The 21,744-nt window shown below is 41.8% G+C and overlaps 3 protein-coding genes and 2 non-coding genes across 6 annotated transcripts in view; 3 read left to right on the top strand and 2 right to left on the bottom strand.

Annotated features, from left to right (window-relative positions):
• Positions 1-1,914: 1,914 nt before the first annotated feature.
• Positions 1,915-21,744, top strand: part of aqp8a.2 (aquaporin 8a, tandem duplicate 2) — a 28,057-nt gene continuing 8,227 nt past the window's right edge. Inside the window, exons 1-5 of one of the 2 annotated variants that reach the window (XM_035997851.1) lie at positions 1,915-2,239; positions 4,022-4,148; positions 5,367-5,581; positions 6,724-6,858; positions 6,947-7,640. In XM_035997851.1, the coding sequence (XP_035853744.1) occupies positions 1,980-2,239; positions 4,022-4,148; positions 5,367-5,581; positions 6,724-6,858; positions 6,947-6,992 (783 nt within the window). In that variant the 5' untranslated portion in view covers positions 1,915-1,979 and the 3' untranslated portion in view covers positions 6,993-7,640. Of the gene's footprint in view, positions 2,240-4,021; positions 4,149-5,366; positions 5,582-6,723; positions 6,859-6,946; positions 7,641-21,744 lie in introns of those variants that run through there. The other variant, XM_035997852.1, reaches the window with a different exon arrangement.
• LOC116044344 (hemoglobin subunit alpha-like) lies at positions 7,799-10,248 on the bottom strand. The gene is made up of 3 exons (XM_031291470.2): positions 10,089-10,248; positions 8,694-8,901; positions 7,799-8,018 (listed from the first exon to the last, which is right to left on the bottom strand). The coding sequence occupies exons 1-3, from the start codon at positions 10,181-10,183 to the stop codon at positions 7,890-7,892; spliced, it is 432 nt and encodes a 143-aa protein (XP_031147330.1). The 5' UTR covers positions 10,184-10,248; the 3' UTR covers positions 7,799-7,889.
• On the top strand, positions 8,985-9,078 carry trnai-uau. The gene is made up of 2 exons: positions 8,985-9,022; positions 9,043-9,078. It is a non-coding gene; the product is annotated as a tRNA-Ile (tRNA).
• LOC116044345 (hemoglobin subunit alpha-like) lies at positions 14,685-17,208 on the bottom strand. The gene is made up of 3 exons (XM_031291471.2): positions 16,982-17,208; positions 15,589-15,796; positions 14,685-14,904 (listed from the first exon to the last, which is right to left on the bottom strand). Exons 1-3 carry the CDS (start codon positions 17,074-17,076, stop codon positions 14,776-14,778), a joined length of 432 nt encoding a protein of 143 aa, XP_031147331.1. The 5' UTR covers positions 17,077-17,208; the 3' UTR covers positions 14,685-14,775.
• Positions 15,880-15,973, top strand: trnai-uau. Its single transcript has 2 exons — positions 15,880-15,917; positions 15,938-15,973. It is a non-coding gene; the product is annotated as a tRNA-Ile (tRNA).

The raw sequence follows: 21,744 nt of genomic DNA, 5'->3' as shown, positions 1-21,744 counted from the left end.
AAGTACTTCTTATGCAGGAAAATGACTCGTTTGATGATACATTGTTACATGTTGTATGATACATATTGCATTATTATAGGGTTACTGATGTATTAATGTGTAAGTAGCCTTTTACTGTTGTACTTAGTTGAGGTGGAGCTAAGTTTGACTACTTATTTTCAAAGTAGCTAGCTGCATTAGAATTATGAAAAACTTTATTTTGGAAAGTAGTCAAAGGGAAAGGGATTTGCATTGAAAAAATATCTAATATTACAGATATCTTTATGGCACTGGCAGATGTTTTCACTTTTCTTTATAGAAAATAAAACAAGACTACAAGGACTCAATTAAGACTAACACGACTTGACACGAAGAGTAAAGTAGCATCAAATAGAAATACTATTACTATTACTAATACTATAAATAGGGGAAAAAACACTCAGGCAACGGCCTGCATGTAATCCCCCTTCTCTCTTCACCCTTTTCTGTCTTCAGCTATCCTATCAAATAAAGGCCATAAAAGCGTCAAAAGGTAATCTTTAAAAAAGTCATCTTGGGAAAAGCCAGAAATTTTAGGAAGCACTGGATTTTATCTTTTGTAAGAATGTGTTGTATTTGTACTCCTTTAAAAAAAAATAATAATCTTGATCTGCAAAGTGACTATAGCTAACTATAGTTGTTCAATAAATGTAGTTGAGTAAAACAGTACATGTCCTTCTCAATAGTAGCACAGTAGAAGTATAAAGTAGCATAAAATGGAAATATAAGAAAAACGTTACTTGAGTACAGCAGTGTATTTTACACTGCTGTACTCAAGTAACGTTTTTACTTGGTGAACCTAATTACTCGAGTATAAAAAAAGAATTGTGAAGCTGTCTGTAAAAAAGGACAACAGCGTCTATACTGCTTGAGAAAATTGTACCATTTTCATATAGACAAGAGCATGATGACATTATTTTATCATGCCTTTATCGAATCCATCGTATCTTTTTCCTTAGTGTCATGGTTTGGGTGTGTCTCATTAAGCACAAGAATAGCCTAAATCAAATTGTAAGATGGTCAAGTAAGCTGACTGGTGAGTCCCAGCTGCATCTCACATCCCTGTATGCTAAACAACTACTGTACAGCGGATAACTATGGCCATCTTAGAAGATAACCTACACCCTTTGAATAGGGAATTCCAGTATATCCCTTCTGGACGGAGGCTAAGAGTCCCTGGTTGTAGAACTACAAGATTTAAAAACAGTTTTGTCCCAGCAGCAATCACTCTGTTAAACAAACTGTAGAATTACTTGCACACAACGCACAAGCACTTTGGTCATGTACTGTTTTTTATTCCATGTTTTATGTTTTATATGTTTTAATGTTTTTTTGTGTTGCATTTTATGTGGTGGTCTACAAAGTTGTAAGGATGTCCTGCCTCTTAAACTGTAAACCTAGTTTACCTACAGGTACCAATAAAGTAACCTGACCTGACCTGACCTGACCTGATCTGATATAATCCCATTTGTATAGGTGTGTAGAGTGCACAAAGGCACAAACCCATATGGAGCAGTGTAAAGTCTATGGTCAAGGTCTATCTTATCTATATGGCCACTGTTGTTCCATGCATGCCTGCATCCAAGTAAAGAAGTAATGATGATTAATAACAAGTACTTATCTCACCCCACTGACTGAGGTTAACCTTGAACAGCTTGGGCCTTATTTTGAAACCTTATTTCCCTTTACAAAAAGTTCCCTTGAGAACGCCTACATGGGGCTGGCCATGTATCAAAGGGTTTGGGGTGGGGATTATATAGATACGATGAATCTTAGAATATCCTTCACCTTTGTTGTTTTATGACCTGTGATGCAATTCCAGTTCAGTGTGCCAGCTGCTGCAGATAAATATAAATAACCACAGCACCTATCAGTTCCCTTGACTTAGTGTGCAGTCTTGGTCAGGTGTAGGTGCCGGAGGTGCAGAATTTCCTTTAGGCAGAAATAAAAAGAAAGCCGCAATGGGAGAGGAGAAAATGGAAATGGAAGACACAGACTCTACTCTGATGAAGAAGGGACGGAAGCCACCCACGCCCAAACCTCCCAACAAATATGAGACTCTGTTCCAGCCCTGCCTGGCCGAGATAGTGGGGACCATGTTCTTCGTTTTTGTCGGCTGTGTGTCTGTCATTGAGAATGTGCCGGCGGCTGGACGGCTGCAGCCAGCCCTGGTGCATGGACTGGCTGTGGCGGTGATGGTGGCGGTCATGGATAACATCAGGTAAAGGTGTAAAGAATAGAAAGTCAGATGCAGGCATTTGGCAGAATCATATATATTTGAGTGGAATAGGTAAAAGGAAAAAAAGTTGAGTTCCAAATTGCATACGTTTTCTTTTCACTTTTGGTATGTACTGCAGCTGCCCTTACAAAGTATGTACTGTTGTATGCAGTATGAATACAATTGGGACACTTCATAACATTGCGCCTTGAACTTTGACCTGTTGTGGCAGAAGGTAAACAGCTACGGCGACAGCAGTTAAGATTAGGCACCAAACAACTAGTTCGGTCATGGTTTGGATTAAAACCCACCTGAGGAACAAACATTTGTTTTCCTGGGTGAAATAATTAAAATTATATTATTAGATTAGATTAGATTTTGCGAGATATTGCTTAATTTATGTCTGTAGCTGTATCCATTCTAGCCACAACCACTTTCACCCTCTTGCTCATATATGCTGAGCAAAGGATTGTGGGTCAGAATAGCCAGAAAAGCATGCTGGCGTACATACTAAAAAATCCGACCTGGTACTTTTGGCATACTACATTTGACACACTATATATTGGGACATACTTAATCTTTTTCTGGCATACTAAATAGTATGGTATGGTAGTATTGGTATTGGAATGCAGAAACAGTTTACAATCTGTAACACGTTCAATCTCAAAACGGTGAGCATTGTTTTGCCACTGTTTCCATGTTACATTATTACATTACATGTCATGTAGCTGATGTGTTTATCCAAAGCAACTTACAATATATATATATATATATATATATATATATATATATCAGAGGCCACATGCCTCTGGAGCAACTAGTGGTTAAGTGTCTTGCTCAGGTACACTTTGGTTGATGTATCGCAGCAGGAATCGAACCCAGGTCTCCCACACCAAAGGCATGTGTCATATACACTGCGCCATCACCACCCCCATGTTGAGCGACAAAATGCTACCCTTCCTCACGTCTTTTTCGCATGTTTTTTTCTCTTTGTCAAGACTGAACCTCTCTATATATGGGTGCACTCTACACCACTAGGCCACCCAGGCACGGCTTTCAGCTGCACAGTTTACGGGAAGGCTGCTCTCGTGTATCCTGACTCATATAGCTCCTCAGAGATCCCTCCTCAAAGCTCGCTCTTCGCTGCTCGGGGCAGGAATAAGAGATTTTAGTTGCCTTCACGAAGGAGGGACAGAACAACCTCCGGTTCAACCGAGGATTGAGGAGCGAGAATCTTTCGAATAAGGGAAGTGGGATGCACCCTATGTATTGGGACACACTAAATCTTTTGGTAACACTTTACTTGAAGGTATCTACATAAGAGTGACATGACACTGTCATGAACACTAACTCTAACTTGTAATGACAAAAACCAAATGACACTAAAAGAAGCGTTATGTTCTAAACGTTTATGATTTGTTTATAATGTTTTTGACACGTTCATGACAGTGTCAAGTAAAGTGTAACCAATCTTTTTCTGGCATACTAAATAGTATGGTAGTATGTATTGGAACGCAAGAACCGTTTCTCATCTGATCTCAGGGCCACGTTCAGCCCTGACAAAACGTAGCAACACAGGGTGCCAGCGCCTTTTTATTACCATGAGTTTACATACACACCTCTGCTGATTGGGTATCACCTGTGACACACCCACCGAGCTAGAGGAAACATACCTCAAAGCCTGTTGCACACAGTTGCACAACGATCTGAGGAAACAGGTCGTTCAACCCGGAAACCGTAGATTGAACGCGTCCCAGCTCCTCACTGCTGCTTCTTTTTTTCTAGCGGCTCCCATTTCAACCCTCCCTTCACTATCGCCATCTACCTGTGTGGAGGCATTGAGCTGATGATGGTGGGACCCTACCTGGTCAGCCAGCTGATTGGAGGAGTGCTGGGAGCTGGAATGGCCAAGGTGTGTTGAAAGTGAACTACTTCAAGTGCACAATATTCTGAAAGGATGCATGCGTAGGTCCTTTTTTGCTCACACTTAAACATGTAAAATCCAATAATCAAATCCTTAAAAATGCATTTCATAGATCAGTGATTCTCAAAGTAAGGTCCGGGGACCCGCAGGCGTTGTGGCAGTCTGCTAGTGGGTTAGTGAAACATTTTCAGATTCATTCATTCAAATGATCATGATAATTTTTTGTTGTTGACTTTTTTTTTTACAAAAGGCTTCATAGTTAAACAAATACTATTTTTAATGTTTCTATCTAAAGTAGTTCATAGATTACTTTCTAATCTAACATAGGCTATCTTTAACTTTCAGACTCTGCAAACAGTGGTGGAATGTAACTAAGTACATTTACTCAAGTACTGTACTTAAGTACAAATTTGATGTACTTTACTTGAGTCTTTTCTTTTCATGCCACTTTTTACTTCTATTCGGTTACATTTCAGAGGCAAATATTGTCCTTTTTACTCCACTGCATTAATCAGACAGCTTTAGTTACTGGTTACTTTACATTATTTTAGTTAAGATCTTGGCACACAAAACACATGTAGTTTATAAAATATGTTTTATTATGAATGAAACTACCCAACAATATAACGGCCTACAAGTACAGCTGAAATGATTAGACCATTAAACACATAACTGTTTTGATCGTTTCCAGCATTGAGTACAATTTACTTTTAACATTTTTCCGATGATACCTACATGCTCTATCTTAAGTAAAAATGTCAATGCAGGACTTTTACTGTAACAGAGTATATAGTGTGGTATTAGTGCTTTCACTGAAGTAAAGGATCTGAATACTTCTTCCACCACTTGCTAGGGGGTCTGTGAAAAGTTTTCAGATTCATTCATTAACATTATCATGATATTTTGTTTTCTTTTTTTACAAAAGGCTTCATAATTAAACAAATATTGTTAATGTTTCTATCTAGTCTATCTTTAACTCTCAGACTCTGCAAATATGTTTAATAGCCTACATGTCTAATAGGCATTTCTCTTGTGTTGTTCTTTTACATAACATAAATAAGACTATATAGGTGTAACAAAATAGCTACGTCAATTTATTCCAAAGGACATACAGTACATGAGGGGGTCCCCAGTGTGTTCTTTATCTATCCAGTTAGGTATAGGGGTCTTTGGCTGAAAAAAAAGATTGAGAACCTCTGTACATAGATGATGACCCCTGCAGACCGCTACTTAAACGCAACGGGAGCAGCGTTTGATATCCTCAAGTCAGAGAGCCAGCTGTCTGGAGCCATCTTTGGGGAGGTGGCCATGACCTGCCTGATCACCATGGTGGTGCTGCTGGTGGCGGTCAACAACAAGACCAAAACCCCGCTGGCTCCGTTCCTGGTGGGCTCTACTGTTATCATCAACGTCCTGGCAGGGTGAGATAAACAAACAGGCCGATGGCCAACACTGTTAAACATTTACACCGAATTGGAAGTGACCAGCTCGTTCATGAGCTGCATGATCCAGCTTGAGCACTGTGATAATAACTGGCATTTCAAAGTAAACAAGTTTCAAAATAAAGTTCTCCAAAACGAAAAGGTATAACGAAAAAACACTTGTAATGATAAAAGTGACGATAATTCATTTTACATTTGAAGTTTCTTTGACATGGAAGTCAGCGTATGTTTTTGGGACAGCAGTTATTTTTTTTAAAGATAACTTTTTGGGGCTTTTCTGCTTTTAATCACTGGGACCGCTTAGATATTCAAGGGGGACTGGGCCTTTTTCACAGCAGACATTTTGACTTGTCATTGTAGGAAAAGCACTGCTGAAATTGATAACCTTAACGATGGCTCAATTCCATCAAGTGTTCCAGTAAGCTATTTCAGTGAGTCAGCATGCACAATACCAGGGCACTCTACCAACTAATCTAGCCGGGCGCCGAGAATTGCTGTTATTTTTTTTCTTAACGTAGTCTTATGTTTTTATTTCTTTTATTTGAAAGTTACTTTTTGGATACCATTTAAAAATACTAATCCAGGCTTGTTGTAGGCTACCAAATGGCCTAGTTTCCATCCTGTCGAATGATTTCAAAACAAAATTAGCCCATTATAAAAATATAAATGAAATTCAAATTAATAGCCCATTTGAAAAATCACTATTTAAATCATCATTTTGGAATCGATTAACCAATACTTGAATCTACACATGAAATACATAGTTTTCACATGCAAGTCAATGTAGATTAATTTAGGTTCCACTGTTGTTATCTGGTTTATACAGTCCATGGTTGTTTCCATATTGGGTTTGTTTTTTAACCTCATCTGTTATTAACATTTCTGACCTTATCTCCTAAAAACTTCAAATGGTGTAACCATGAAATTCCAACTCTGGCTGTTTTTACTAATGTAAAAAATGTTCTTTTTAATAACCACATTCATATAAATAATACGACGACATAACTTTATGTTTTGCTGCATCAGTTGTATCAGATTTGAACCAACAACAATTTCAAATTGTTTTAATAATTCAACTTAATTATTAGGCTAATTAAACTTGTACTTTCTTGCCGGCGTAGGGGTGACATATCCGGAACGTGTCTGAACCCTGCCAGAGCTTTCGGGCCAGCTCTGATGACCAACTACTGGACCTACCACTGGGTTTACTGGGTGGGACCCATAGGGGGGGGGCTGGTGGCAGCTGCCTTGCTCAGGTGAGAGAAGCCAGATATGATTGGCTGAATTCAAATAAATAATACACCATGGCATGATAAGAGTCACAATGTATCTCTTCTCTTTCAGGCTCATTCTGGGTGATGATAAGTTACGAGTCGTTATGAAATCATAACAGCCTCTATTGTTCGTCCATTGCCATGCAGACGGCAGTGAACATGTCTGTCCCACCATATCAGCTACACTATTGTAGTGTATTTAATAGTAATGCTGTGATGCTGTATGAAGAGGAATCCGCTGACACTGATCTGATTATAAAAAGGTTTATTACAATCAAAGATTCAGCATCAATTTTACAAACTCCTGCAGAGAGCTTGGAGGACGACCAACTCGAATTCTTCCAATAAGTCGTTCTGAAGTTCTGCTGTTTAACACATGGTATATATCTTGTGCATTGTATAACATAAGACATGATATATGTAAGTATATGATTGGAGCAGGGAACTGACCAATCGATGCCTTTTATCTGGCATAACTCCAAAAAAGGACTCTTCTGTCTTGGAGGGACCCTCTGCTCATGTTAACAGTTTCCAGATGTTTTCAGTAAAAGTGGGATAAAGTTCATGCATCTCCTTATACCAACTCTTAAGTCAAAGTCTATAGAAAGTTATAGAATGTTCATATACTACATTACACTCTTGGCTCATGTGGCGTCATAGTGACATGCGGTCGGTTTGATGCTGTTGTACTTCTCTTTGGTTTTCTTCCATGCCAAACTGTGATCACTGTGAATGTTTCAGTATTAAAAAGATAAAGAACAAAATATGTAGATGATATCTTCATCTGTTCGCCCTACCCATGCCCATACACGTGTGTGTGTGTGTGTGTGTGTGTGTGTGTGTGTGTGTGTGTGTGTGTGTGTGTGTGTGTGAAGTAAAAAATAAATAAATGATAAAAAAAAAAACATTCCAGGAGACAAACTGTTTTTGGCGGCATGCTGTTTATTTTATGATTTTTGCACCATGAGTTACATGATCGCTGGTGGCAGACCGCATTTCGCACTGCGGGCAGCTTAGCGGTATTTCTCAGACAGAGCCCGGGCCACAGCGGCGAAGAATTTATCATAGGACAGGTGCTCCTCAGGGGTGAACTCCTTTGGGAAAATGGTGGCGAGCTCCACAAGAATGCAGTGGGACAGGACCTGCGGATGACAGCGGACACAATTATAAAGCAAATAGATGTTTAACACTGCAAAAAAAAGAGAGAAGAGTTGGCTATTTTCACTGTCCTCCCATGTAGCTCCAACATCAGAAATGCCAGTGTATTGCAAAAGAAAGATGCTTCAAAACTGGCGAAGCGGCTTTGAAAACAAAGATGTCTCCTTTTAACTAGATTTAAGAGAAATTAAGATTTTCGGACGGCAAGTTTTTGTAAAGCACACATGCGTAATTCATGCGAAAATAACTTCGTGCGTAACAGTACGCACAAGTCATCCTAACCTCGGTGAGCGAATTAAAGAGTTTTTCTTTCTTTCTTTCTTTCTTTATTTCTTTCTTTCTTTCTTTCTTTGTGCATATAGGCTCAACAAAAATTAAAAGAAAGGAAGAAATATAATAATAATACTAATACTAATAATAATAATAAACAAATACAATAACATACAACACATACAATAACATAATCAAATGCACAGGTGGGATAAAAAACACTTGAGGGCTTGTAAAAGGAACCCACCTTACATTGAAATTAAAGACAACTGTACACGTACGTTTGCAATTTGCAAAAGAACCTAAATATTTTTAAAGAAGAACGTAATATCAGCACATATCATGATCTCATAATGTTTGCTACATTATGTTAATAAACGGTGTCTCACCTTGAAGTTGGACGGGTCCACTCTCAGCGTGAAGGCGTGCTTCTCGCTGAGCTCCATCAGGCCCGTTGTCAGGTCGTCAATTTTGGACACAGCCAGACCTAGTCCACCCATCACATTTTTTCCCTGGACCTTGATGAACTCAGAGCCGGGGCTCAGGTCTGGCCAGTGGGCGAAGTAGGTCTTGGTTTGCGGGTAGACGACAAGCATCCTGTGGAGGTGGAGAAGACGTTAAGTGGTTTGGCTTTCAATATTTGTTCGATTTACCGTGGTTGAGAGCTCCTTTAACGAAAGGCTCCAGTGGCGCAATAGGTCAGTGCGCGGTACTTATAAGCCAGTATTCAGCCGGGTAATGCCGAGGTTGTGAGTTCGAACCTCACCTGGAGCATGTATGTATTTGACTTTATTGCAGTAAGACATGGATACCCGAACAGAACCCGATGGGCCGGGTTCGGACAGATATTTAGAAATTATGGTCGGGTTCGCGTCGGGCTCGGTCACATCAGCGCGATATGGCATTTGTTGTAAAATGGTGTGGTGGCTCCTTTAAGAGAGCAGAAGAGAGATAGAGAAAAGAGGATGCAGACGTATAGATGCGACCGAGCAGAGTTGGTGGAACAAGTTTTGTACACAGTGGTGTCCGAGATGAACCCCAGACTGAAAGCCAAGTTCATTCATTTGCTCACCAGAAACGGGATTTTAACCCCCACGTTATTCATTTTATAACGCCGGCCCCTGAGGTAACGAGTCTCCCCTGATTTTCTGATCACGGTCGGAAACCAAGCAATCAGGAAAGGTTAACACATTGAACATTTTAACAGCTTATTAACATGCGCTTGTTGCCCCGTGTGCGCTGATGCGCTCATCTGTTGACATTTCCGAATGCCTTCCTACAGTTGCTTAATAAAAGCTTTCCACACAAACAAACGTACATGTGTCATTAGTATGAGAAAAAAAATGAGATTTTAACTGTGTCGGGCTCGGGTCGGGCTCGGACACAAATGTCTTAATGCCTGTCGGGCTCGGGCGGTTCGGTCACGGCTCTGTCGGACGCGGGCCGGGCTCGGACAGAAAAATTCGGCCCGATCCGGACTCTATATTGCAGAACTGTCCAGAAACACATGAGCTTCACTAATCAACCTGTCGGCCACCCGCATATTGATACTCTCTGGCCCTAGAACTCATCCCCAGACTCTAACACACCCACAATGTAACAATCCGCTAAACAAACTAGTACCATTACAATACATTACCTAGGCCTACTTTGTGTTACATTTAAACTAGGTAGGCCTAACTAAAATAAATAAAATTGAAATAAAACGGACCGGATCGGCTGCATAAATGAAGTCAAAACACGTCATAAACTTTTCTCTAACATGGAGTTGAAAAAATACTTACCTGTTCAGAGCTTCAGAGCCAATAATGTCTGCTGACTTGGCGATTTTGCCCCACAGGGCCTTGACGGCAGCCTTGTCTTTGTTGTTCAAACTCATGTCGGCTTGGTTCTCACTCTCTTTCTCTACCAGAGTCGGATGATGATCCTCGGTCAGTTTGGACTTCTACTTAAATTCATGTGGCTGGAGAGCCGCACCCACAAGGGCTGATGCCAAGCCGCTTATCAGAGCCTCCCTCCTGGCCTGATAGAAATCTCAGTGGACGCATGCCAGCAAGCGAGGCGGTATCTGCTTGAGGTCATTGGGCGTCGGTTGGCTTTCCATATTGGTGACCAATTGTGTAAAACGAATGCGTAATGAGTCCCCCACATGGGGTCCTGCTGTGGTTTGTTTCTGACGAGGCGCTTCGAGGTTCGGATGTTGGTTTTATGAGTCTCCCCCACATTTTTAACCCCCACAGCAGAGTTGGTTTTAACCCGGGGCAGGTCCTGCAGCACACAACACAGGTCCTGCAGCACAGATCGAGAGCTTTGCCTTCTGGCTCAGCTCTCTTTTCGTCACAACGGTGCGATAAATTGAATGTAATACCGCACCCGCTGCACCGATTCTCCGACCAATCTCCTGCTCCATTGTCCCCTCACTCGCGAACAAGACCCCAAGGTATTTGAACTCCTTCACTTGGGGTAAGGACTCATTCCCTACCTGGAGAAGGCACTCCATTGGTTTCCTGCTAAGAACCATGGCCTCCGATTTAGAGGTGCTGATCCTCATCCCAGCCGCTTCACACTCGGCTGGGAACCGATCCAGTGAGTGCTGAAGGTCACAGGCCGATGATGCCATCAGGACCACATCATCTGCAAAGAGCAGCGATGAGATCCCCAGCCCACCGAACTGCAACCCCTCCCCACCTCGACTACGCCTCGATATCCTGTCCATAAATACTACAAACAGGATTGGTGACAAAACGCAGCCCTGGCGGAGGCCAACCCTCACCTGAAAGAAGTCCGACTTACTGCCGAGAACCCGGACACAGCTTTCGCTTTGGTCATACAGAGATTGGATGGCCCTGAGAAAAGACCCCCTCACCCCATACTCCCGCAGCACCTCCCACAGTATCTCCCAGGGGACCCGGTCATACGTATGAAGGTAAATATGGTGCAAAAAGGGAGAGCTTGTAGAATACAATGTGAGAACTTGCAGAACAAAAAATCTGAACTTGTATGTTAAAATTTGCACTTGTAAAAATTTTATTTGCACTTGTAAAAATAAAATTTGCACTTGTAAAAAATATTCACACACATGTGATCTGAATTTGAAGTCATACAAAGAAAAAAAACATGAGAGCTTGTAAAAAAAATCTGAACTTGTAAGTTGAAATTTGCACTTGTAGAAAATGTTCACACACCTGTATTCTGAATGTGAAGTTACAGAAAAAATATTCACAAATGTGTAGATTGATATTTACATGAACACAATGACAGCTGCAAACTTATAATGCAACATTTACTCGTATACTTTTTTTTTTACTCTGGTTCATTTTCCATCACAACCACAACTCAGTGATTACAACCTCTTGAATCTGTCACTGCAACTTCACATATGTGCTCTCTCGCATCACAAAGTGGCGAATCTGCGCACCTCGACTTTCACAACACTCTTGACGATACATTTGGTGCAAAACTAATTTGTACCTGTGGACTTAGGCTGTGGAGCTCTGAGCTAACAGAACGGGAAAAGCCTTCTTATATACAGTCTATGGGAAAAGCAGGGTTTCTATCGCCAGATGAGGGACAACTCTGTGCGGCTTATTTATGTAGCATGGAAACTTGGTGGAATAGCATGCTAGCGTTAGCTAACTAGCAGCCAGCCCGCTTCTGAATAAATACCTTTTGTCTAAACATTTTTAACAGTCAAACTAAAACACTGGCGGTGAGCTCCACGGCCTGCAGCCGCAGACGGACCGTCATCAGTGGGTAACAGGTGCCAAGTTTCGCATCCCTGCCGAGAATTGCATCCACTAGGGAAAATAATGATTTTATAAGGCAATGTACTGTTTAAAAACTAGGCAATAGTAAATCTCTTTGTCATGTTCATCAATAATGATTAGGATTTTAGAAGGTTTAGAGAGACATCAATGTTTTATCAGACTCTGTAGTAGCATTTCCTTGCTACTTAGATGCAATTTTCGGCAGCAATGAATTCTGCAGAAATTATTGTTTCTGCCCAAGCGGGTGCAATTCTTAGCAGGGATGCACAACATCAGCAAAGCAAGCTCTGGTCATGGCCGGGGGATGGGCCGCTGCTACCGGATGTGGGGCTCTCCGTGTCCCGCTGGAGCTCCGACTGCAGGTCGAGGTCGGCAGCGAAGCTTTCTGGCAAAAGCAGTGTTGCTACGCTGGTCGATCCCCACTGATGACGGTCCGTCTGCGGCTGCAGGCCGTGGAGCTCACCGCCAGTGTTTTAGTTTGACTGTTAAAAAGTGTTTAGATAATTAAAAGGTATTTATTTAGAAGCGGGCTGGCTGCTAGTTAGCAAGCTAACGCTAGCATTCTATTCCACCAAGTTTCCATGCTACATAAATAAGCCGGACAGAGTTGTCCCTCATCTGGCGATAGAAACCCTGCTTTTCCCATAGACTGTATATAAGAAGGCTTTTCCCGTTCTGTTAGCTCAGAGCTCCACAGCCTAAGTCCACAGGTACAAATTAGTTTTGCACCAAATGTATCGTCAAGAGTGTTGTGAAAGTCGAGGTGCGCAGATTGGCCACTTTGTGATGCGAGAGAGCACATATGTGAAGTTGCAGTGACAGATTCGAGAGGTTGTAATCACTGAGTTGTGGTTGTGATGGTAAATGAACCAGAGTAAAAAAAAAAGTATACGAGTAAATGTTGCATTATAAGTTTGCAGCTGTCGTTGTGTTCATGTAAATATCAATCTACACATTTGTGAATATTTTTTCTGTAACTTCACATTCAGAATACAGGTGTGTGAACATTTTCTACAAGTGCAAATTTCAACTTACAAGTTCAGATTTTTTTTACAAGCTCTCATGTTTTTTTTCTTTGTATGACTTCAAATTCAGATCACATGTGTGTGAATATTTTTTACAAGTGCAAATTTTATTTTTACAAGTGCAAATAAAATTTTTACAAGTGCAAATTTTAACATACAAGTTCAGATTTTTTGTTCTGCAAGTTCTCACATTGTATTCTACAAGCTCTCCCTTTTTGCACCATATTTACCTTCATACATACGCCTTCTCCAGATCCACAAAGCACATGTAGACCGGTTGGGCATGTCTAGGAGCATCAAGCAACACCAATATATTTTAAATAAGGGCAATGCCACAACTGTTTTATATGCACATTTTAAACTCCAAATGTTCAGAGCGTGGGCCTGGAGAGCAACAGAGCCTGGACCACGGCTCAGCGTCGGGCGGCGGAGAGGAAGTGGATCCATCTTTTAAAAACCATAGACCCTATGGGTCTAAATGAAAAATACTGAAATGGATCCACTTCTCTGTTTTGCTGTATCACTTGTATCAGATTTGAACCAACAACAATTTCAAATTGTTTTAATAATTCAACTTAATTATTAGGCTAATTAAACTTGTACTTTATTGCCGGCGTAGGGGTGACATATCCGGAACGTGTCTGAACCCTGCCAGAGCTTTCGGGCCAGCTCTGATGACCAACTACTGGACCTACCACTGGGTTTACTGGGTGGGACCCATAGGGGGGGGGGCTGGTGGCAGCTGCCTTGCTCAGGTGAGAGAAGCCAGATATGATTGGCTGAATTCAAAAAAATAATACACCATGGCATGATAAGAGTCACAATGTATCTCTTCTCTTTCAGGCTCATTCTGGGTGATGATAAGTTACGAGTCGTTATGAAATCATAACAGCCTCTATTGTTCGTCCATTGCCATGCAGACGGCAGTGAACATGTCTGTCCCACCATATCAGCTACACTATTGTAGTGTATTTAATAGTAATGCTGTGATGCTGTATGAAGAGGAATCCGCTGACACTGATCTGATTATAAAAAGGTTTATTACAATCAAAGATTCAGCATCAATTTAACATAACATAAGACAATATATATGTAAGTATATGATTGGAGCAGGGAACTGACCAATCATGCCTTTTATCTGGCATAACTCCAAAAAAGGACTCTTCTGTCTTGGAGGGACCCTCTGCTCATGTTAACAGTTTCCAGATGTTTTCAGTAAAAGAGGGATAAAGTTCATGCATCTCCTTATACCAACTCTTAAGTCAAAGTCTATAGAAAGTTATAGAATGTTCATATACTACATTACACTCTTGGCTCATGTGGCGTCATAGTGACGTGCGGTCGGTTTGATGCTGTTGTACTTCTCTTTGGTTTTCTTCCATGCCAAACTGTGATCACTGTGAATGTTTCAGTATTAAAAAGATAAAGAACAAAATATGTAGATGATCTCTTCATCTGTTCGCCCTACCCATGTCCATACACGTGTGTGTGTGTGTGTGTGTGTGTGTGTGTGTGTGTGTGTGTGTGTGTGTGTGTGTGTGAAGTAAAAAATAAATAAATGATAAAAAAAACATTCCAGGAGACAAACTGTTTTTGGCGGCATGCTGTTTATTTTATGATTTTTGCACCATGAGTTACATGATCGCTGGTGGCAGACCGCATTTCGCACTGCGGGCAGCTTAGCGGTATTTCTCAGACAGAGCCAGGGCCACAGCAGCGAAGAATTTATCATAGGACAGGTGCTCCTCAGGGGTCAACTCCTTTGGGAAAATGGTGGCGAGCTCCACAAGAATGCAGTGGGACAGGACCTGCGGATGACAGCGGACACAATTATAAAGCAAATAGATGTTTAACACTGCAAAAAAAAGAGAGAAGAGTTGGCTATTTTCACTGTCCTCCCATGTAGCTCCAACATCAGAAATGCCAGTGTATTGCAAAAGAAAGATGCTTCAAAACTGGCGAAGCGGCTTTGAAAACAAAGATGTCTCCTTTTAACTAGATTTAAGAGAAATTAAGATTTTCGGACGGCAAGTTTTTGTAAAGCACACATGCGTAATTCATGCGAAAATAACTTCGTGCGTAACAGTACGCACAAGTCATCCTAACCTCGGTGAGCGAATTAAAGAGTTTTTCTTTCTTTCTTTCTTTCTTTATTTCTTTCTTTCTTTCTTTCTTTGTGCATATAGGCTCAACAAAAATTAAAAGAAAGGAAGAAATATAATAATAATACTAATACTAATAATAATAATAATAATAATAAACAAATACAATAACATACAACACATACAATAACATAATCAAATGCACAGGTGGGATAAAAAAAACTTGAGGGCTTGTAAAAGGAACCCACCTTACATTGAAATTAAAGACAACTGTACACGTACGTTTGCAATTTGCAAAAGAACCTAAATATTTTTAAAGAAGAACGTAATATCAGCACATATCATGATCTCATAATGTTTGCTACATTATGTTAATAAACGGTGTCTCACCTTGAAGTTGGACGGGTCCACTCTCAGCGTGAAGGCGTGCTTCTCGCTGAGCTCCATCAGGCCCGTTGTCAGGTCGTCAATTTTGGACACAGCCAGACCTAGTCCACCCATCACATTTTTTCCCTGGACCTTGATGAACTCAGAGCCGGGGCTCAGGTCTGGCCAGTGGGCGAAGTAGGTCTTGGTTTGCGGGTAGACGACAAGCATCCTGTGGAGGTGGAGAAGACGTTAAGTGGTTTGGCTTTCAATATTTGTTCGATTTACCGTGGTTGAGAGCTCCTTTAACGAAAGGCTCCAGTGGCGCAATCGGTCAGCGCGTGGTACTTATAAGCCAGTATTCAGCCGGGTAATGCCGAGGTTGTGAGTTCGAACCTCACCTGGAGCATGTATGTATTTGACTTTATTGCAGTAAGACATGGATACCCGAACAGAACCCGACGGGCCGGGTTCGGACAGATATTTAGAAATTATGGTCGGGTTCGCCTCGGGCTCGGTCACATCAGCGCGATATGGCGTTTGTTGTAAAATGGTGTGGTGGCTCCTTTAAGAGAGCAGAAGAGAGATAGAGAAAAGAGGATGCAGACGTATAGATGCGACCGAGCAGAGTTGGTGGAACAAGTTTTGTACACAGTGGTGTCCGAGATGAACCCCAGACTGAAAGCCAAGTTCATTCATTTGCTCACCAGAAACGGGATTTTAACCCCCACGTTATTCATTTTATAACGCCGGCCCCTGAGGTAACGAGTCTCCCCTGATTTTCTGATCACGGTCGGAAACCAAGCAATCAGGAAAGGTTAACACATTGAACATTTTAACAGCTTATTAACATGCGCTTGTTGCCCCGTGCGCTGATACGCTCATCTGTTGACATTTCCGAATGCCTTCCTACAGTTGCTTAATAAAAGCTTTCCACACAAACAAACGTACATGTGTCATTAGTATGAGAAAAAAAATGAGATTTTAACTGTGTCGGGCTCGGGTCGGGCTCGGACACAAATGTCTTAATGCCTGTCGGGCTCGGGCGGTTCGGTCACGGCTCTGTCGGACGCGGGCCGGGCTCGGACAGAAAAATTCGGCCCGATCCGGACTCTATATTGCAGAACTGTCCAGAAACACATGAGCTTCACTAATCAACCTGTCGGCCACCCGCATATTGATACTCTCTGGCCCTAGAACTCATCCCCAGACTCTAACACACCCACAATGTAACAATCCGCTAAACAAACTAGTACCATTACAATACATTACCTAGGCCTACTTTGTGTTACATTTAAACTAGGTAGGCCTAACTAAAATAAATAAAATTGAAATAAAACGGACCGGATCGGCTGCATAAATGAAGTCAAAACACGTCATAAACTTTTCTCTAACATGGAGTTGAAAAAATACTTACCTGTTCAGAGCTTCAGAGCCAATAATGTCTGCTGACTTGGCGATTTTGCCCCACAGGGCCTTGACGGCAGCCTTGTCTTTGTTGTTCAAACTCATGTCGGCTTGGTTCTCACTCTCTTTCTCTACCAGAGTCGGATGATGATCCTCGGTCAGTTTGGACTTCTACTTAAATTCATGTGGCTGGAGAGCCGCACCCACGGGGGCTGATGCCAAGCCGCTTATCAGAGCCTCCCTCCTGGCCTGATAGAAATCTCAGTGGACGCATGCCAGCAAGCGAGGCGGTATCTGCTTGAGGTCATTGGGCGTCGGTTGGCTTTCCATATTGGTGACCAATTGTGTAAAACGAATACGTAATGAGTCCCCCACATGGGGTCCTGCTGTGGTTTGTTTCTGACGAGGCGCTTTGAGGTTCGGATGTTGGTTTTATGAGTCTCCCCCACATTTTTAACCCCCACAGCAGAGTTGGTTTTAACCCGGGGCAGATCCTGCAGCACACAACACAGGTCCTGCAGCACAGATCGAGAGCTTTGCCTTGTGGCTCAGCTCTCTTTTCGTCACAACGGTGCGATAAATTGAATGTAATACCGCACCCGCTGCACCGATTCTCCGACCAATCTCCTGCTCCATTGTCCCCTCACTCGCGAACAAGACCCCAAGGTATTTGAACTCCTTCACTTGGGGTAAGGACTCATTCCCTACCTGGAGAAGGCACTCCATTGGTTTCCTGCTAAGAACCATGGCCTCCGATTTAGAGGTGCTGATCCTCATCCCAGCCGCTTCACACTCGGCTGGGAACCGATCCAGTGAGTGCTGAAGGTCACAGGCCGATGATGCCATCAGGACCACATCATCTGCAAAGAGCAGCGATGAGATCCCCAGCCCACCGAACTGCAACCCCTCCCCACCTCGACTACGCCTCGATATCCTGTCCATAAATACTACAAACAGGATTGGTGACAAAACGCAGCCCTGGCGGAGGCCAACCCTCACCTGAAAGAAGTTCGACTTACTGCCGAGAACCCGGACACAGCTTTCGCTTTGGTCATACAGAGATTGGATGGCCCTGAGAAAAGACCCCCTCACCCCATACTCCCGCAGCACCTCCCACAGTATCTCCCAGGGGACCCGGTCATACGCCTTCTCCAGATCCACAAAGCACATGTAGACCGGTTGGGCATGTCTACACTGTAAATTCCAATAGCTGTCATAACTTGCATAAATGAGTTAGCTGTAGTCGGGTATCAATAATATGTGCTTCTTAATTGGTTTTACAAAGTAACGGTTAATTGCATGGTGAAAAAAGCTATTTACGTATTGTTTTGAGTGAATATAACTTTGTTTGAAGTTATCTTAACTTGCTTAGAGCGACTATTTGGAACTCATCCTAAGAGCAATCAGGGCTGGGTGTGAGCATGCGCAGTAGAAGCCACCATCGTTCAGTCTCCTGCTCAGGACCATGAGTGGTGCCGATCGGACTGTGCCAACACATTTGCTGGAGATTTCATCGCTTTTGGAACAATAAGGTAAGTTTTCAAGCAAGTTAGGTTAATATGTGTGTGTGAATTTGTGTTTATGTCTGCTGCCTCAACATAAGCTAATCCGTCCCACACAGTAGGGGCGGATGGAACATGCGCACCTTTCAGTCACAGTCAAATTAAACCGAAGTCGTTCCATATTTTTACAAGATAGCACCTGAGGCCTGTACTACGAAGCGAGATTTGGCGTTAACGAGCTAACTTCAGGTTCAACCCAGGGTTTTCTGTACTACGAAGGTGGATCACTTGTGATTGGGTTTAATGGCCGTGGTAACTTATGCTGAACACCTAACCTGGTCGGGAGCAGGTTATGTTGGAGATTAGAGATCAACTGGTGTTAAAGCACCGCCTACTGACCAATCAGTACTCGACTGATAACTGCTTCACTGTTCTTAGAAGATCAGCTGGAGCTCGGTGGGCAGAGAGAGAGAGAGGTGCGCTCAGAAAAGTTAAAACGTTTAGAGACCGACAACCCCGTTAACATTCCCTGATGGGTATTTTTATGAAATATATAGATTTTCAGCGGAGGGATTTACATATAGGCTATTTGTTGGCTTCTGGAGCCGTGTGTTGCCAATGCGCACATCGGTTTAAATTATGTTTTTATGTTTTTTTTTTAATTTTCTCTCACGATCGTATACCACTGCTGGGGTTGCAATTGAAATAAAAGCCTAAAGCAACGACAGTTTATGGAAAGCAAAAGTGTAATTATATATGGTCATATCTTGTGCCTGACTGATGGGGAAGTGACCAGTTTAGTCTAATGTATTGTAGTGGGTGTACTGTATATTGGCCAGAATCTGCCTTTGGGGGAGGAGGGGGGCATATCATAGTGGGGGGTCTGGGTGTCCCCCCCCCAGGGAAGTTTTAAGCATCAACGACTTCATTTCCTGCATTCCGATACTTTTATGCACCAATTTATAGTGAAATACCTCCATTGAGCCTATGTGAAGAAAAAAGCACAGATGACAATTCAAAATATATCAAACATATAATGGAAAGTATGTTGTTACGTGTCATTGGGCATATTTAAGTGGGTATATGGAAATCCTGGAGCTTACTATCACGTAGACTACACCACTGGATATTGATAAGCTAAGCGTTGTGATTTACGCATAACAGCGTCGGTTTTTTTGCCAGCTTTCCTTCCTGCATTTTGCCTGTAAAACCGTGTCTGTGTTCTTCATATTTATGTAGAATTATAGTTTGCTCTTGTTATGTAAAATATGCAGCTCTGGTAGATGTTTGTGATTGGTCGTGGTGCGCAAACACCGCCTCTTTTATGTGAACGTGCGCGTCTCTAGATTGGAAAACCCTGGATTGACTGAACTAGTTGATAACCAGCGTCGTGACACAGGTTATGCGGGACCGCGGTTGTTAGGTTAGGTGAAGCCGGGGAACTAAAAGAAATCCAGGACATGTTGATCTGGATTCGTAGTACAGGCCTCAGGTATTGATAGAACACACACGTGAGTTGTTGATGACAACAACAAATATTTTTTGTGTGTAACGTTTTCTTTTAAAATAACATACATATATCTGAAAAGTGTTTCAACGTCCCCTCTCCCCTATTATTTCTTTAAAGCAGCCATATTATGCTCATTTTCAGGTTCATAATTGTATTTTAAGGTTGTACCAGAATAGGTTTACATGGTTTAATTTTCAAAAAACACCATATTTGTGTTGTACTGCAATGCTCTCTCTCACTGCTGCAGATCCTCTTTTCAGCTGGTCTCTGTTTTAGCTACAGAGTGAGACCTCTTTTCTTCTTCTTCTTCTGTACTATCTTTGATTGCACTGCACATGCCCAGTAGCTCAGATGTAGATCATGTCAGCTAGCTAGCTCCATAGACAGTAAAAGAAAGGCTGTTTCTACAACTTTGGTCAGTTACAAGGCAGGATTAGCTGGGAGACTTCTAAATGAGGGCGCACATGTAAGTAGTTCTTTTGTAGATTATGGTGAACTTGTGTGTGTTGTAGCAGTGCTTTGCTATTGAGAACGAGGTAGCATGCTAGCGTTAGCATGCTAGCGTTAGCCATAGCGTTAGCATGCTAACGCTACGAGCTAATGGTTGCGGTTAGCCTGCTCGTTTCGGCTTGTGACGTCACAAGCCGTGCCGATTTTGAACAGCTCACCCAGAAACTGAAGGCAGGACACATTCAGAAACCGTATCTCACTCTAAACAGCATGGATGGATTTTTTTCAAAGTTTGTATATGTGTGGAAGCACCAGAGACACAACATAACACCCCAAATCCCAGAAAAAGTGATTTTTTCATAATATGGGCACTTTAAGTAAATGCAGTTGCTAATGTTGCTGTAATTATGCTTCGAATTGTTTTTATGACTCAATCAGAATCTTAAAATATTCATATAAGAGGATATATCTATAAGGATTTATATTTATATTGGAAAACAAGCATTCTCCTGTAATGCTTGTAAAGTATGCACATATGTGTCTTTAATCTACAAATCACATCACTATAAGTGGAACTTTCTTTTAACTAAGACATTATTTGTCCTACATTGTCCTACAGAAGTGCTTGTGGCAACTGCCTTGAGGGCTCTTCACAGCTGCTTTGTTAGTGGGCCTCAGTACAATATTTTGGGTATATATATATATATATATATATATATATATATATATATATATATATATATATATATATATATATATACACACACACACTTACAACTTACACCTAAAATTTCCACTTAAAATAATTTCTTGCAGATGCAGTGGACCTGTAAGCAGTGTATTTTTTCTACAGACAAAAGAGGACAGTTGTTAAAACACTATCGCCTAAAACATGGAGGGTTTACTCTTGGTTTTAGATGGACTAGACCTTCCCACTGCGGAGACGGGAGATTGTGGAGGCTGAACCTCCAGTGAAAACCCTGAAGGAGCGCTGGCCAGCTCTTTTTACAGAGAGACAAGTACGTACTGATATTGATATACTTTTTTTGTATTCTCCTATGCTAAAGTGTGCATTTAGGTTTTAGGACTGGTAAACAAAGGTTTTCCAAAATTTCCACACTGGCTCAAGCCAGTCTACTTGCTCACATTTTTTTTCTGTCTTGTAGGTGTTTGCTGAGTTCAACAGGATAGCTACGACAAACCTGAAGATGATGACTTTTTTGGTGCTGTTGAACGCTACACACCACGCTTTGTCACAATCGTCAAGTCCAAGAAAGGAAGTGTTGGAGAGAAACTGGCTGAGATTGTGCA

The sequence above is a fragment of the Sander lucioperca genome, chromosome 22 (assembly GCF_008315115.2).
Source record: "Sander lucioperca isolate FBNREF2018 chromosome 22, SLUC_FBN_1.2, whole genome shotgun sequence".
NCBI classification, from domain to species: domain Eukaryota; kingdom Metazoa; phylum Chordata; class Actinopteri; order Perciformes; family Percidae; genus Sander; species Sander lucioperca.
The sequence above is the reverse complement of the archived record's forward strand: the minus strand, read 5'-3'. Positions and strand labels throughout refer to the sequence as shown.